Source organism: Salarias fasciatus, chromosome 8, assembly GCF_902148845.1.
Source record: "Salarias fasciatus chromosome 8, fSalaFa1.1, whole genome shotgun sequence".
NCBI lineage: Eukaryota > Metazoa > Chordata > Actinopteri > Blenniiformes > Blenniidae > Salarias > Salarias fasciatus.
Genome location: NC_043752.1, coordinates 13,692,264 through 13,709,243, shown reverse-complemented (window position 1 = coordinate 13,709,243; position 16,980 = coordinate 13,692,264). Strand labels below are relative to the sequence as shown.

The following is a 16,980-nucleotide window of genomic DNA, read 5'->3' as shown; positions in this document are numbered from 1 at the left end:
GCCGAGGGTGATCAGGTTCACCGCTGGCCACCTGCCCTTTGACTGCGGCCAGGGTTAACTGTGGAACATCTGAAAAAGTGAATTATGTGTGATGCCGGGTTGCTCTCTCTCTCTCTCTCCTGCTCCTGGGAGATGATAGACAACAGACAGCACGTCCATTGTTTGCGTAGGTGTAGTTTTTCTCCTCCACTCTGCTGCAGATACTTGGAAAACTGGGATCTGACCGCAGCTGTTTGGGAATGGACAGGAAACCCCATTCATCCCCCCCCCCCCCCCCCCCCCCCCTCTCTCTCTCGCTCTCTCTCTCTCTGCTGCGTCATTCAGCTCTGGAATGATTGTGTTATGGTGCGCCGTGCACATTTCAAATTACCCCGACTTCTAGCCCACCTACTTTGTAAACGTTCATTAGCCTCTCTTCGGCTCCGGAGCTGCCTCTGTGGCGGACCGGGAGCAGAAAACATTTTAAACGTTTCATTCATCGGCAAACAAAGACCTGAGAGGGTCCGGATCCTGCGTTATTGTGCAGAATTGTCGGCTGCAAGGAAGTATCTGAGGAACTGCTGACAGTTCACTGAGTTATACGACACCTCCACCACGCAGGCAGTTTTCCTGAACCTCAGCTAACTTGTTATCCAGTCCCGTGCCACACACACACACACACACACACACACACACACACACACACACACACACACACACACACACACACACAGCTGGATGGCAGACCTCTGTGCCTGGAAGTGCTCAAGCCCCGTAAGCAATCAGAAATAAACGACCAGAAAGTGAAAACATCTCAACACTGATTCAACAAGATGATTGAAGTCGGTGAAGGAGGCGCGGCCCACTGGGGCGTTCTGGGAAACCTCAGCACCTCGCTCCGTCCTGGAGACAATGAATAGGTCCTGTAAACACTGTCATCTCGTCTCTTGAAGCTCAATCGATGGTGTTGTCGGAGCGTCTCAAACTAGTCATGATCGCACTCGTCATCGCCGCCGACTGCAGGGGTCTCTAATGAAAAAAAAATCTCATTCACTCGGTAGATAAATGTTTGTGATGTTCTGTGTTGGCATGATGGTTTCGTATAATCGCATCCTGACTGAGTTCCAGATTTTAAATCTGTGTGTGTGTGTGTGTGTGTGTGTGTGTGTGTGTGAGAGAGAGCTTGGGCAGCAGATGAAAGCCGGGCAGCGCTGCTGAATGAGTGTGATGGAGGCAGATCGTCTGTTTACAGCTTGTTTATCAAGCGTATTACGGCCATGCACTGTGCTTGGAATTGTCTAGACATAAATATTGATGTCTTGCTGGTCAGATAACTGTAATCAGACATATTCTTCAAATCACATGGTTTACCCACGGGTTATTTCGGGCCGTGTTTCTGTGTGGCTCTGCTGAAAGGTACGAAGACGGGAGGACTCACACAATCCGAACTGTTTGTACTTTCCTTCTCTGAGTCGGATTTTTATTTAGTATTTATAAATGTTTATCATTTCTTTTCTGCTTTAAAGATTTTTTATTTGGACAGTTTAAAGTCGCCATCCAGACTGAGGTGTTCACACTTGCTATATTAGTGAAAATTAGTAAAGAGCTGCCGTTCCAAGGACTGAGACTGAAGCTGGCAATCTCACAACTAACAGTGCCAACATTAATTACTTCCTCTGCAGTATGGTGACTAGTGTTACTGAGATAATACAGGCAGACTTATGAGGTTTAAAGGTCACACAGTATAGATATGATATTTTTAATCCCACCGATTGTCTTAATGCCCTCCGGTGAAGCCGTTCACACAGGATTCAGTGAGAGGGTTTGATTTAACTCGCGGCGCAGACGCTGCCTGCACTACGCGCCCAGCTGACCGGTACTGAATCACGTTGAAGTGACGGAGTTCAAAGGAAAAGCAAAACCTTCATATCTGCTTTGAATTTCACTCACCGCTCCCATTCAAATCTGAGATTAAAAGACGTGACTCCTTCCAAAAATGTCTTTCAGACGTCACAGGAAAGGGCAAAGACAGGAATCAGTTTTTTTTTTTCATTAAACGTGTTAAGTTATGGTCAAATAACTTAATTTTTCAAATATTTAATAATATTCATATCAGATATTTCACATTAGGTGTTCATCAAGCTGAAATGTAGTTTAAATTTCCAGAGATTACACTTGTTAATTAAAAAAAACAACTTTTTCAGGCTATGAATTCTCTAGTATATTGATTTTAAAGAGACAATGCGAACCGTTTCCCAGGAGCTTCTGGATTTCTCCACCGCCAGGTTTCCTTTGGGTTGTAAGACGAGTTGATCATGTTGACGCTGAACTCACGAGACAGGACGCGGACCTTGTGTTGGAGAGCTGAGGGAGAAGCAAGATAAACAGCATCACGTTGGCTCTTTGTGGATATAAAGGACGTGCAGGCAGCCGCTGGCAGGGAGGCTGTAAGAGTACAGGAATAATAATGTTGCATAAGCCGCAAACAAATCAATGGCTGAAAAGACTCATGCGGATGTTTGTTCATTTGCAGGATCCACAATCTGTGCGGACCTGATGTATTGACCTGTAGCGTCGTGGACGTGACCGGCAGTTTCAAAACATTTCAATAATTCTGTGTGTTTTGATTGAGGCGGAAGTGTGTCATAAACTGGTCCTTTTAGTGACCGCCTGCATCTTTAATTAGCAAAAATCCATGAAATTGACTTTCCCAGCGTCCCGCGGACTTCAAGGCGAGCTCAGTGTGAAGGAAGCCTCGGCTTAATGCAAACCCGCTGAACTTCTCCTGCTCCGCACGGCGTAAACGTGAAAGCTGCTGACTTGATAGTAAAAACGTTAAGAGCCCGCTCGATGCACCAAACCGACCTTTGCTTGTGTCTCCTCGCAGATCAAAAGTGGTAAGACGGAGAAGGAGTGCCAGCAGCTGCTGCTGAGGAGCCTTCAGTACCTGGAGCGCTACATTTACCTCATCCTCTTCAACACGTACCTGCATCTGGAGAAGAAGGACTCCTGGCAGCGCTCCTTCGCCCGCTGGATGGAACAGGTACGCCGCTTCCCCGTCACCGGAACTCCGCGCAATTATTTTAATTATTCATAAAAGAGACAGAAAAAGGTGGAATAACCCGACGGATGAGGGATCAAAACAGCTCTATTCAATTAGAACGTATGAATTTTTGACCACTTCAGCGATTTGAAAGCGCTTCACATTCTACAGTTTGAGGTTCAGTGTCTCACCTGAGGGTACATCGACGGCGTCGGGGTAGCGCGGGGGTCAAACCACCAACAGTGGGACTGAAAGACGGCCCACTCAGCCAGATGGGAACCAGCTGCGCTCCTCATCGATCCCGTTCGACCGCCGGCTGGAATTGCATCACAGTCAGGAAGGGCCGACCCGATCGCGGAGTGGCAGGGGCGCTGTTGTCCAGATTTACTTCCTCCGCTCGCCTCACGTTCCGTGTTGAATCGGTCAGGCGGTGCATTGACCGCACCTTTTTGCGACTTGCAGTTCATCGGTGTGTGATTTACATGCTTTGTTTCACCTTAATTTACTCCTAAAGCTTCGTGGGCAAAGTGGGGGAAAACAGGAAACTGCTTTCGGCGCTCGGCCGGTGCACATTGTGAACTCGTTAGCAGCCTCGCTCGGGTTTTCTTCCAGGAATTTACAAGGTGGTTCTGGTTCTGCGGAGGCCTGGTTCCTCACACACTGAACTTCATATTGTCTGGTCTCCGTGTTTTTGTTGGTGCATTAATCGTTTGGCCAGCTGCGCCCCTACAGTAAAGTCGAGAATTTATGTGCATTCCAAACAAATGAGTAGTCCGTAAGTAGTACCCAATGTACACACACACACACACAGCACACTCGCACACATACACACTCCTGTTATATTTCTATGCCTTATGGGGACTATACATTGACGCACTTTAATTTCCTGCAGACTTACTCCAAAGTCTGCTGAAGCTACGACTCTAACAACAACCACAGCATGACCCCAAAATATGTTTGTGTGGAAAATGTATTGATTTCTGCCCTTGTGATCTCCGTGGGGTCAAGAATCCCCTATGCAGAAGCAGAAGAAGAAAACCGACACACATTCAGAGTTTGGGTTTCATTTACACCAATGAGACACTGCGTTGACTTACATTAATCTGAATTTCTTGCAGACCTAAAATAAGATGCGCCATAAAATAAATACTGTTTCAACTCACATCCTGTCATAACGAAGCCGTAGTCCCGACGGTGACACTGGTCACACACACCACACCACACACTGTAATTAAAGTGTACGTTACAGCGCATGTTGCTTTTGCGTTATTTTAACAAGCCATTTGAAAGTTTGAAAAACACATTATGCTCCTATCTTTTACTGCAGAAGTCCTTGAGGGAAAAATAAACTCAGTGAAGTGCTTTAGTGTTTTATGCCTTCATTTACTAAATTTATTTTCACACATTGAGTTTGTAAGCTCAGAAAATAGTTTTTAATTAAAGATGTAGACTTTAAGTATGGAAACTATTTGTGTTTTTCATTGAAAAATGTGTTGTCTTATGGGTAGATAAAGACGTTAGGGTTCTGTTTCTTTGTAGAGAAAATGCTTATCAGCAACACCACAATGCTTGTATTTAAAATATTTCTTATTCTTAACAAAACATGCCCAAGGGCCTGGAAATATTTGAAAATTCCTGAATAATAATAATAATAATACTAAAAAAATTCTTCCTTATTGAAGTGGATTAAACAAAGAGAAAAAAAAAAAAACAGAATTCCAATATGCGGTGGAACAATCGCTGTGAAAACAATTGTCCCAGAAATATGCGCGGGCCAATCGGGGGCGTGCTCTTCCTGTTATGAGTAGCAAATACATGTGGTGCATCAGGGTGGCTCTAATGGCCCAGTTATGCCCTGAGAAAATAAAGAGGCGTGCGCACAGCGGGCAGGGGCGCGGCGCAAAGCTGAAAAGAGCCGAACCGTTACGGTATCGCGTCTAAACGTCACGCACATCGCAATGCAGCTTCATTTTGTTCCTGCCGTTGTGGTAAAATGTTTTGCCAGTGTGGCTTCAGTCACATTATTAATACTTATACACCTGAAAAACCTACTTATTTACTTTAGTAGCAAAGCCATCCTCCATTTGGTTTAGTAATCACTCGTTTTTCACTGTTTTTAAATCTCCTCGAGGCCCCTTAAGGGGAAAAAAAAAAAAAAACCCTGACTTTTCTGCTGCCAAAGGCTCCACTATGTTCACAAATTAACTGTGTCTGTCAGGTGTTTGGCTCCGAGCGGCTTGTGTACAGTGGATTTCTGTAGCCATTTCGCGAAAAAAACAGCTGCATCCTGCTGGAGAGTGCACGAGAGCCGCCACGGTAAACAGCGAATGAAGGTGATCAGTGTGAAGCTCCGAAGAGCCTCGCGCTCCCGCTCCAACTTTCCTGCGGGCCCGTCATTTTCAGCTACTTTCTCTGTTTGCATTTAATGAATTGCTGAAAAGAGCTTCCCTAATTTCTAATGTGATTTGCTTGTTTTGGGTTTAATACAGACTTTACTGAAGTGCTTTCCTTTTTGCCGAGCGCCCCAGAAAGGTGCAATATCAACTGTTGAGACTGCGGGAGGAGGCAGCTCTGACTTCAAGCATCTGAAATGAAAACATCCCAAAGGGCCCAACATTTGTCTCTCTCCATAGATTTCCATTTAAGCCCACTCAACTCACCAGGACGCGACAGAAGTTATTACATGTCGGATTTCAAAGGGCGATTCAGGGTTTGCTTGCATGAGGGAGAGGGGGTCACGATTTATACAAGTTGTGTTGAGATTAAAACGCTCTTAAGCGAACTCGCAACATCTTTTGAAACCAGTGGTTTTCACTGTGGCTGCAGATTTGTAATTCCAGAGATTACATCAAGTCTTTTCCAGGTTATTCTCTGCTGTACTGAGCATCCTGCCTCGTCGTTTTTCGTAACTCCGCTGGGAGCCATTTCTATTAGTCATTTGTAAACTGTTTTTCTCAGTGGCGATTATCTCAAATCTTTACGAGGCTTAGCAACTCGTGACCATCGATCCTCCCGGATCTCATTCGCACGGTTGAAATCCACAGATGCTTTTTGTGAAATAGCAGTCAAAAGATTTGAGTGCTGTTATGTAGCAAAGTGACTCTACGCCCGCTTGTTGTCATTCCGCACTCCATCCATGATTTATCGATACCTTTTCAACTTTTAAGCTAATTGTTCATTTGCTTCAAACTATAAAGAGTTTAGTCAGGCGTTTGATTTGAGAGAGACAAACTACAATAAATCAAAGGTTCACTTCTTGTTCTATTTTTTATTTAAAATTAATTTGCTTATATTAAAGAGCCATTCTCTGCCTATACTCTGCTACTCAAGGCCTCTTCATTCAGAAGCTATGCGAACACTCCAAGCTGATGTGGTTGAATAACATCATGCTCAGTTCCACAGATTCCATCAGTTTCACCTTTTTGGCCATTCAAACACACGTGCATTTATAATTCTCTCATAATTTCCGCTTATTTCTTGCTTTGTGAGGGAGACTTTCTGATGTTTTTTTCACAAGGGAAGCTTCTCATGTGAGAAACCTCTGGATTTAGAAAGAGCTCATACTGTATTGATGAGGTTGGAGCTTGGAAACGTGAAAAAAGCTTCAACAGGCAGAAAATTAAATATCTTTATTCATATTTGATCAAGGACATAAAGAACAAAGACCTGATTCTTGGAGGGAACATCAGCCATGTGTCAAGAATTAAGTGGGAATCGGTTTGCTTTTGCCGCTCGATTCTTCTCAGTCATCTTCATGTTCTCCCTCTTCATCTTTGTCTTCTCGCTGTTTTCTTGGTCTTCTTCATTGTCTCCATATTCTTCTTTGTCCTTGTATTTTCACCTTTGTCGTCTATTTTGACCTTGTCTCATTCATCATCGTCCACGCCTTTGTCTTTTTTCTTTGTGTTCATTGTCTCCCTCCTCTCTGTTTATTGGTCAGCCTATAGTCATTCATAACTATTGTAAGTGGAAAAAAAGTAAGTGTAAGTGTAGTGCTTTTCTCTTTTCTCCCATTTGAAAGCATTTGGATTCCATTGGCCTGTCTGAAAAGTGATGCAGGGATAAAACCTGATTGATTGATGGATTGACTGGTAGTTGATTGATTGATAAATACACTCAGACGAGTGTCTAAAGGCACCACAGAGCTGGAGCAGTTTTGATAAAGTAGCATTACTGTCATCCTGTATTTTCAGAGAATATTCTATAAATACATGCAAGAAATGTTTTACTACTACAAAACAATTTTATCTGGTACGAAATTTAAGACCTAAACATTCAAACATCTTTGTCATGTGGCGTTTTTGGTAAAAACAATTAAGAAAAAAAAAAACATCAGTAAATAGTTAAATGAATGTAAAGCAGTATCAGTGTTGCGATGCGTTCACTGGCCCAGTTGCAGGACAATCTGACACAAGCGACCTCAGGCCACGATCATTAGCCAATCACCAGTGACCGTGGCGAGATCGTCAATGACAAGCTGCGGCGCCAAGGGCGTCGGTCGGGGGTCATCGCCATCGCTGGCCGTGCTTTTGAAGCCTCAGTTACACAACGGGCCAGCTCTCAGCTGTACAGCCTGTCCCGCATCCTATATCGGCTGTGTGTGTGTGTGTGTGTGTGTTTGATCTTTACACCCGCTGGAAGCCGGAGCACAGTGTTCCCAGTCCTGCTGAGCTGCAGCGTGTGCCAGCTGATAGGGAGCCTCTGCTCCCAGCTCCTGTTCAAATGGAATCGTCAACATGAGTCACAGAACCATAGTAAATTTAACAATATAACACCTTCTTCTTTCCTCACTCCTCCATTGACTCCAAATTTATCCGATCCAATCATTTCTTACCGTCCGAGTCGTTCTCAGAGTTCAGCTCCTGATCTGAAGTAGACGGGTCTTAATGCCGCATTGTGTGCACGTTGCACAAATATTGTTCTTGGCGTCACGGGGGCCGTGTCGTGAGATCAGAGCTGAAACCTCAGACGAGTTATTGAAATCAAAATATGTGTTTGCTAATCCAAAACGCAGGCCTTCACACAATGGCGGGACTTGTGTACAGTGCATACCAGGCATGCCTGCAGCAGAGGTACCCTATCAGTCACTCCAGCTGTTTTGATGTGTGGCACAGAGGCCTCCCTGTCCCCCAAGCGCCGCCACGGTATGCGCAGCCTTTGAGATCGCCGACTGTGGGAAAGACCAGCGCCTCCTCATCTCCCCTGCCCGCCCACGCGCCCCCTGCCCGGCCCGCTCCGGCCGCCTAATGAGTATTGGCGTTTGTGATCCCCCTCGATGCGGCATGGGAGGCGTCTCTCTACCATCTTTTTTTTTTTTTTCTAATGAGGGGAAAGATGCTCCCAGCAAGCCATAAACCAAAACTACTGGTAGTTCCACGATTTTTTACTTTTATTTTAAAACAAGTGGTGAAATGTGACACAAATAAAAACTCCATGATGGAATGCTGGATGACTAATGTGGCAGAAACTTGTCGGGGTCCAGGGGCAGATCCAGAAATAGTAGTGAGGATGACAGTGTTACATCAACCAGAAAATAGCAGCTTTGCAACATGGTGTGTGATGAAACCAGGAAAAAAAAATACTGTATGCTCTGAAGATTGATTTCAGAAATGATGTGACTCAGTAAGAGAAAAACTTGCTTTTGGTTTTCGCCAGGCTTTTGCTTTGAAAGGTGTATTAGGTCTTCTCATGGACACGTTTAAATTCAGAGCCTAAGCCGGGAAGTCCTTGCAATCAAACACCCTTTAAAAGTCTTTATAGAGTGTTTGATTGCACGTTCCAGCTCACTAAAACCTCTAAAACTAATTAATATGTTTGGCATTTCTATGAAGAAATACAATGTCTTGCTGTAATTGTGTTTACGAAGTTAGGAAAGATCCGTAACTCACCTCAAATCTCACCTGTAAGGATCACTGTCATAAATCCACAGTTTTATGCATTTAAGTCAAGACAGGATATTAAAACCAAGACTTCTGAACTCTTTCACTCCTCTCCTGTCAGCACTGACAGGATTTGGCTTGCATCCTTCTCGTAACCATAACTGTCAGACTGATGGCCAGGATCTGGAAGAAACCACCAGAAAGCAGAGAAATGGAGCTTTGCATCCATATACTAATCATCGCAGCGGGCTGGAATTCCCCAGCAGAACATCCAGCCGCTGCTTTTCATACGTTTATGACATTCTCTTCTCAGTACTGTCAAAAACCTGATATTGTTCATTTTTATATGTGATTAAAAAAAAAATTACTTTACAGAAAAAGCCTCTTTTACATAATTTCAGTCTCTGAAGAGTTGTAAGACAGACCGAGCTCGACCTGATATGGATGGACTGTCGATGGTAAAGTAACGATCCCACACTTGGTCGTCTCATTTCCAACAAGAAAAAAAAAAAAGGTTTGTGCGCATGTGGTTTGCGGTGGTTTGTGTGGAAAAAAGTTGACTGTGGGAACCAGGGTTTAAAGGGAGGCCGACACAGATCGCACCAAAACATTCAGACGAACTTGGCGAGAGGCTTCTCTCTGCAGCGTTGAGCCCCCTTCTGTTGATCTAAATGGTGTGTATGTTTGAAATGTCATGCAAATAGCATGATAGTGATACTTTGAATTGAAAGACTTTTGAGAGACTGGTTTGGGAATATCTGAGCTTTTTTTCCCCCTCCATGTCTCTTCAATCCAATTTGGTGTTACTGCTATGAATCTTTCCTGAATGTAGCTGACAGCCTCTGCAAAAAACAACAAAAAACAACTTGATACTCCAAAAACACATGATTTGTGAAGTGTTACTTCCACCCACGTTTCTTTTTTTTTCTTTTCTCAAATGAAGACAGCAGATTCCTAAAACCAGAAACGTATAACATGTTGTCAACATCCTCTGGAACACAGCCTTTCACTGCTTTCAGATTCTTCACAACGTCCTTTATTTAGACAGCCGGGCTCCGGAGAGCATGAGTCAGGTTATCCTGGTTAGCAGCGTTCCTCCTGGGAGTCCCATCCTCTGACTAACGATTCCACAGCAAGTCATTTGTTCCCATCAAAAAAAAAAACCCAAAAAACTTTGGACCAGACTGTGAGACTTTCAAGAACATATCAAACACAATTACAAGGGAAATCCATGTGAGTGTGTGTGTGTTATTGCTGCATTAAAACCGACACATTGAACACATTGCATTTTCTTTTAACTGGACAACTCGGGAAAGCGACCCCAGATTTTCAGGTTCAAGTCAGTGTCTCTACAAACCAGAAGTAACAGGATATTTGATGTAAGATTTAATTCTGCACGGTCAGCAAGTGGATAATCCAGACCACACTCTGCGGCGCCTGTGTTTGTTCCTGCACAAAGCTGGCCCTCCAAGCTATAATCACTGCTGGTGAAAGGGATATCTTCACATTATTATTCCTTGTTCAGTATGTCAGTATGTCTCCCTCGGCATTAAACCCGACAGTGCATTTGTGAAACACGTTCTTTTGCATAATTCATACCGGCCGAAAGAATTTCGTCCGTAATGAAGTCTTATCGTTTGAGCGTTGGTTCTGTCAGATGCATCAAAAGTTCAGACCCCGGTAAAAAAAAGGTTTTTATTTGCAAGAAATGCACTCATAATCCTGTATCGTTACAATATTCTCTGCAGTTATCACATTTTGAAAGGCTTTTATTTTCCAGAATTAGATTATTAGTGAAATGTTAACTCGATAATGGCTGGAATATCCTCTTACACCAGTGCCAAGTTATTACATTTTTGACTTTATTACATTTAAAATAGCAAAATTCATTACATTATTGGCCATCATGACATTATTGGTTGTTAAATATGCGTTTCCATCGTCCTACTTTTACCTGTGAAACCCATTTTTCCATTCATTTTGAGCGTCGCTGCCCTGAAGCTTCTTCTGCAGAACAAACCAAACACGCCGTGCCACCTCGGAGGGGAGACTCAATCCTCGCAGTGAAATCGCCGAGTTTGACCTCGCAGCCAGATGTTTTCGGCCGCTTGTTAGTGTTTCCCATCCATCCTGCGTTTGACAAGCACGGCAGTGTGTCTCAACACGAACACTCAGCACACTCCAGGGAAATCTCTCTCTCTCTCTGATCTCATTCACTCAGTGATGATTCAAGAACTCAAGAGCTTGTTTCTGTGGCCTTCAAGGAGTCTCGTACCATTGAGGGGCCAAGCTTTTCACTTGAAATGTACAGAAAACACCATGTTCTCATTTGCAATTCTCTTATTTGTCCCTTTAAAAGATTCACAATCGAATGCAGAGAACGTGTCAAATATTTATAAGTGACGCTGTTCTATAGAAGATACGAGCTCATGTTGAGGTTGAGAGCCGAGGCACATCTCTAAAAACAAAAAGTTGGCAAAGAGAAAACAAAAATCTGGAAAAGTTTGTGGCATTATTTGGAAAAAAGAAAAAAAAAAGCTGGAGGGGCTATTCTGCAACCAATTAGGTTAATTGGCCAGCGGTCAATAGAACAACTGGGTTTAAAAATAGCGAATCCAGACTCCAGAGAAGAGATTCACCACTATGTGGGCGATTGTATTATATAATTGGAGAATAAATGAATAAATTGTTAAAATATGGAAAATCCCACCATCCAAAGAACCTAAAAATAATGAACTATTCTGGGAGCATGGAGAAATCTTTGTGTCATTAAGCAGCTACTGCATTAACAAAAATGATGATTCTGTACTGAAAACCACGGCATGGCTGCAGGGGCCGCTCTGTGAAAGGATTGTCTGTGAGCGCAGTTTACTGGGCAAACCACAAATGCAAGTTAAAGCTGTGTCATGCAAAAAAAAAAAAAAAAAAAAAAGCCACTGGTGAACACAGGCCAAAAATGCTTCTGTCCTCTTGGGTCAAAGCTCATTTACCATGAACTGCTCTGTGGTCAGGTGAGTGAAAAATCGCTGTAATTTTTAAAAACCACATGCGGAGTGTCTTATTGAGAGAAGGATCCAGCTCGTTTTCAGAGCAGTTGAAAAGACTGTTCCCATGGTGCAAGGTTGTGTTTTCAAGTGTCCTATTCTGATGTAAAACAAAAAAACCTGATGGCTGCTTGACTGTTGTGTCGCCTGTTCATTGACATTGCGTGTGTGTGTATGTGTGTGTGTTTCTGTGCTAGGTGGCTGCCAGAGCCGGAGTTTATGACATCCTCAACCAGCTGGGCTTCTCCGAGTTCGAGAACCCGAGGGACACGCCGCTGGCTCGACTGCGGTGCCGCTGGCAGCAGCAGAACATTCAGTCACTTCCTTTCCGAGGGGAGTTCGTGTGAGAAAGGATCACTGTGAACGAGCCGGAGCAGCACTGTCCTTCACAGACATCCACAATAACATGGCTATGGCTTCAGTATTTACCCTCCGTATTATGTATATCCTCACGTCATCAGCTTTTCTTGTTTATTTTTTTAATTTCGAGCTCACTGACATTGTTAAAAGTTTTTAGATGTTTTAACATGAAGAGAAACGTCGCTCCTGTATGAGAAGTTAATATTTGTCAAACGCAAGACTGGGTGTCGATTTTTCTAGTTGCCTTTACTTGCGGCGGCCTTTAAAGTCTTGAGTTTGAACCGAACACGAGTTGATCTGCCGCAGAAGAGACGTGAGCGCCGCTTTGTTGTCAGCCGGCAGTTTCGCTCGCATGTCACAACAGTTTGTTGTCGCCGGAACTCGTGTTTTTCAGTTACCTTTTCGTTTCTTCTCGCCGCAGCTGGTTTTACTCGCTGTGAATGAATTCCACTCGAGGATCGTGAGGAGAGTCCCTTTGTACATATATAATCTGTTATTTAAAGGTTAATGGGTCCTTGAACGCTTGTCTTGAGTGGAGTTCTCGGACGGGAGTGTTGTGCAAGACGCTGTTGGCCACAGTTTCTAATTTTAACATTTCGGCCGCAGCTAAGTGTCCCTGAGTTGTGCCTGTTTGTTTTTACGCTTAATGACATGGTGTCATGATACAGGTACTAACATGTCAGGAATTCCTCTTAGATTTCACCGTAAAGCTCTTTATGTTGCTCTGTATGAGTGTTTCGAACATTTTGCAAGCACTATTTTTCATATATGAATTAGAATAACTACGATGTATTGTAGGGCAGAGTTCAAGTACGTATGATCAGTAGGAGTTAATGTAGCGAGAACTTGGCAGTATCCAGCACAACCATGCATTGAGCTTCCCAGGTCAATAATTTCCCTTTTTTTTTTTTTTTTTTATTGACTTCCTTTGCACAGACTTCATGATCCTCCAGCCAATAAATTGTTACAATTTCTATAATGTCATCGGCCTGTCGGCGGGAATCAGAATTATACGTCTGACCTGCAGATTTATGGTTGGAGACAGCGCAGTCCGCAAATACCTGGGGTTAAAGAAAACACACGGTATCAATTGATGCTGGTCAAGTATCCCCTGACATTAAGCAAAGCTTGTGTTTGGTGGCGTGGGTAAACGTTACGGCGGCGGAACAATAGAAAACAATAGCAGCTTTTATAGCGGTATCATTAGTTGTCATTCAAACAGGGTAACAGTGAGAGCATTGTCTCCACTGAGCGTGTGCCAGTTACGGTTCAGCGTGCCTACAGCCACTCCAGAGCTTTTACTGTACAGTATTTCTTTAATTTCCTAACACTTTAATTGTTTTGTTCATTTTTTTTTTTTAAACAAAAAAGCTTTGCCAATATGTCTTTAATTGCAGAGTAACTTGTAACTCAAAATGTGCTTTAATTATGAATCCTGCCTTAATAAGAGAAAGATAAGCCAGAAAAAGGAGTCAGAAAGTCCTCTGAATGCCTGTCGTTTCTGTTGCTGTGCATTAAAAACACATTTGCACTCTGAAAGTGATTCCGACAGAAACAAAGAGTTTGACAGCCAGTTGAAAAAATCACATCCAAATTATACCCGCATTTGTGTGGCTTAATGAAACAAGTGCATTAACATTTAACCACGCTCTTATTTAATAATTGTTTTTTAGCTGTTTTTTGTTTTTTTTATAGAGGAAATGTCTTATTGTTTATTCACTGTATGTGCCATTTCTTTTCTTTTTTTGGAGGCTAAAATAAATAAAAGCTAGTTTTAACCTCATGTCTGCTTGTCGGATCATCGATATGTATTTTTTCTACGAGGAGAATAATAACAGTGATCCACCTGTGTGAAGGATTTAGCGGGTGCGTGGGCGGATTTTCTTACCCTAAGATGTTTTGCACACCAAATCTCCGCTCTGCTTTGTTTTATTGAAGTTTCCGTGTCTGTGATGGAGCCAAATGATAGTCTCTTCCCTCCTCAGCTTCCTCCCTTATCTCGGCGTCGTCTTTTTTTTTTTTTTTTTTTTTTTTTGCTCCAGATACGCACCGCTAAGAACCCTCTCGTATATCCGCGCGGCGGCCTCTTTGTCTTGTGCCAGTGCCAGCATCGGGGGAGCCGGGCAGGTTATGAGCGTCCAGCAGCAGCAGCATACATTTACACCAAACAGATGATTCATTGTTGGCCTGAAAATCTTAACATATTCCATACACAGTAATAAAGAGCTTAGGCAGATCAAAAGACTAATCTGAGTTGCTTTTTGATGTGGACAGGTAAGGTCTTAATTAAAAAAAAAAAAAAATCTGGTCACTCTTTCGAGAATAGAGGGCTGTGTGAGGATTAAAAGCCGCCGGCCGCCACATCAGTGAAGCTCACTTGGCTTCGCTGGTTTGCTTTGAAAGGCTGATATCCCAGATCACTTCCCGTCTTGTAAGTGCATAGCAGGCTTATCTTCGGGAGGGCGGAAGTTGTTCGGATTTTTATCACACCGCAGCCTATCCTGGATTATTGTAAGCGGAGACCGAGTGGTTCAGATTAAAGCGCTTCCATTCAAGTTGGGCGCCCTTCTTCCTTTGTGGCGTCAGCTGAAGTCAAGGAGTTAATTAGTGTTGATCAAACAAACACTTTTGTTGCGATCTCTTTACCAACAGACGGACAAACCGGAACAGCACGAGGATGTCGGAAAGGGATATTCAGTTGCAGCATGCGGCCAACTTGACTCCAGGTCAAGATAAGCTCAGGACATGAGGACCATGCTTGGATGATATAGCGGCCCCCTTGCCTTTGAAATCCTTTCCAAACTCATTGAGATACTCCCCAATGTGAAACTCAAGCTAGTGGTTCTGAAGGATCCAGAGATTACGGCGGACAAAGAGCAGCATTGAGGGGTTGAGCGGCAAGAGGGGATGTAATGAACTTCATGCGAAAAGCTTCCCGCCGCAGATGAGAGAGCTGCTCAGGACAGGAGGCATGGTGCTGGTCCAAAGGGGTGTGTGTGTGAGTGTGTGTGAGTGCTCTGCCAGACAATCCATTCCAGTATGGATGAAGACGCCGCCGCAAACATCTCAGAGATCCGAGTGCGCTCTCCGGTCTCGTGAGAGCGGTGGAGAAGATGTGAAGAAGCGCCTTTAAAATCTGCAATTCTGAATTCATTTACCTCAGACTGCAACACACAGCCCCATGGAGCTCGCTGTTACACCGAGCCTCAGCTGGCGGGATAAAACTCAGCTGGTGGCGCTGTTCAATGCATTAATTTCTCATTCTTTATTCCTGAGTGTTTCACTTACTCAGGGATGACTGTGGGCCAAGTCACTGCCAGAGCTACAAGGGGAGGACGCTGTGTTTATAAAATGGATTATTGGGAGGAAAAGCAGCTTTCTCTGTGAGATAATGTCATGATTTAGAGACATTGACCTTCTCCAAGGGCTGTCGTATTTTAAAATGCTTCTGAGGAAGATCTGAGGAAGCGTTGCATTTTGTTGTGTGGTTTGGAAAGACGTGCTTCATCACAATGACATCTACCTCTCAGCAAGGAAAGGAATAAGTAAGGAACTATTTAAATGATTAAACCAAAGTCAGTATGGACTGTAAACATCTTGGATAAATATATGGACAGATGTCTAAAGAAGACTCCCAGTCTAATCACATCCTCTTAACAACAGTCGAGTGAGCCTCCTCTGCTTCATGTGCTCACTGCGCAGCTCTCGGTCCCAGATCCCTCCATCCACGCCGCCGCAGACGCTCCTCTCCCCTCGAGCTGCCGGGCAGACGAGCAGCTGCTTTGCATCTCGCTGCATCCCGCAGATGAAAAGTCGCATATTTTCTCAGCACGCTGGCATGGCCAAGACCACATTACAGCATGCGCCGAGGCATCCGCAGCTCCACACTGTAACTTCTCCCCCGCCGCTGGAAACACAGTGGAAGAGGCAGCTCCACCCGCACAGGCCGGCCCAGGAGCTCTTCAGCTGAGGGAACGTGTCTGAATGAATCACATTTTGAGAGCACTGCAGACGCTGAATCCCATTTAAGTGCCAGACAATAATGTAAGTTTTCTCAGATAAAGTGCACTGAAACATTCTCACTCTTGTGTTGTGAAGGACAGACTGTTCTCCAGTAGAAAACTGTTCTGGTGCGTGCACTTAACCACAGGCTGTATATCTCTGAAGGGGAAAAACAAGGCTTTTAATTGAATACTATACTATATTATGGAATTTCATCCTGGTTTTTGGACGCACATGAGAAGAAGGAAAAAAAAAAAACCCAACACTCCAACAGTATGGATGGAAAAACTGCATAAAACTTCTCACAAGGCAGTTAATGGTTTCCATCTCTTAATGCTGCGGTTAGTTTCCATTGCTTATTAATGCAAACCTCTGGATCACCATCCAGTCCTCTCCCTGCTGCCCTGGGGGGGATGACTGCTCCGCACCCACACCTGCTCCGCATTGACTATCCTGGGATCAGCCAGTTAATTAGGCACAGAATGAGATGAGGCATACGTTCTTATCTGGGGCCTAGACCAACAAAGCCCAGACACAGTCGGGGGAACTGTGGAAGGAAAAAGAAAATCCAGTCTAGACACCTTTTTTCTCCAGGAGTACCTGAAATTCAAAACTCATTTCAGCCAAACCCCCTTTTCCTCCTTTGAGAAGGATTCCAGAGTTGTTGGTTCAG

At 43.9% G+C, this 16,980-nt stretch overlaps 1 protein-coding gene across 7 annotated transcripts in view; it reads left to right on the top strand.

Annotated features, from left to right (window-relative positions):
- pald1a (phosphatase domain containing paladin 1a) overlaps window positions 1–13,780 on the top strand; it is a 42,974-nt gene extending 29,194 nt beyond the window's left edge. For 6 of the 7 annotated variants that reach the window (XM_030097605.1, XM_030097609.1, XM_030097607.1 and 3 more), the window contains exons 19-20: window positions 2,867–3,022; window positions 12,143–12,292. In XM_030097605.1, coding sequence (XP_029953465.1) covers window positions 2,867–3,022; window positions 12,143–12,292 — 306 coding nt within the window. Of the gene's footprint in view, window positions 1–2,866; window positions 3,023–12,142 lie in introns of all 7 variants that reach the window. The other variant, XM_030097610.1, reaches the window with a different exon arrangement.
- The last annotated feature ends 3,200 nt before the right edge of the window (window positions 13,781–16,980 follow it).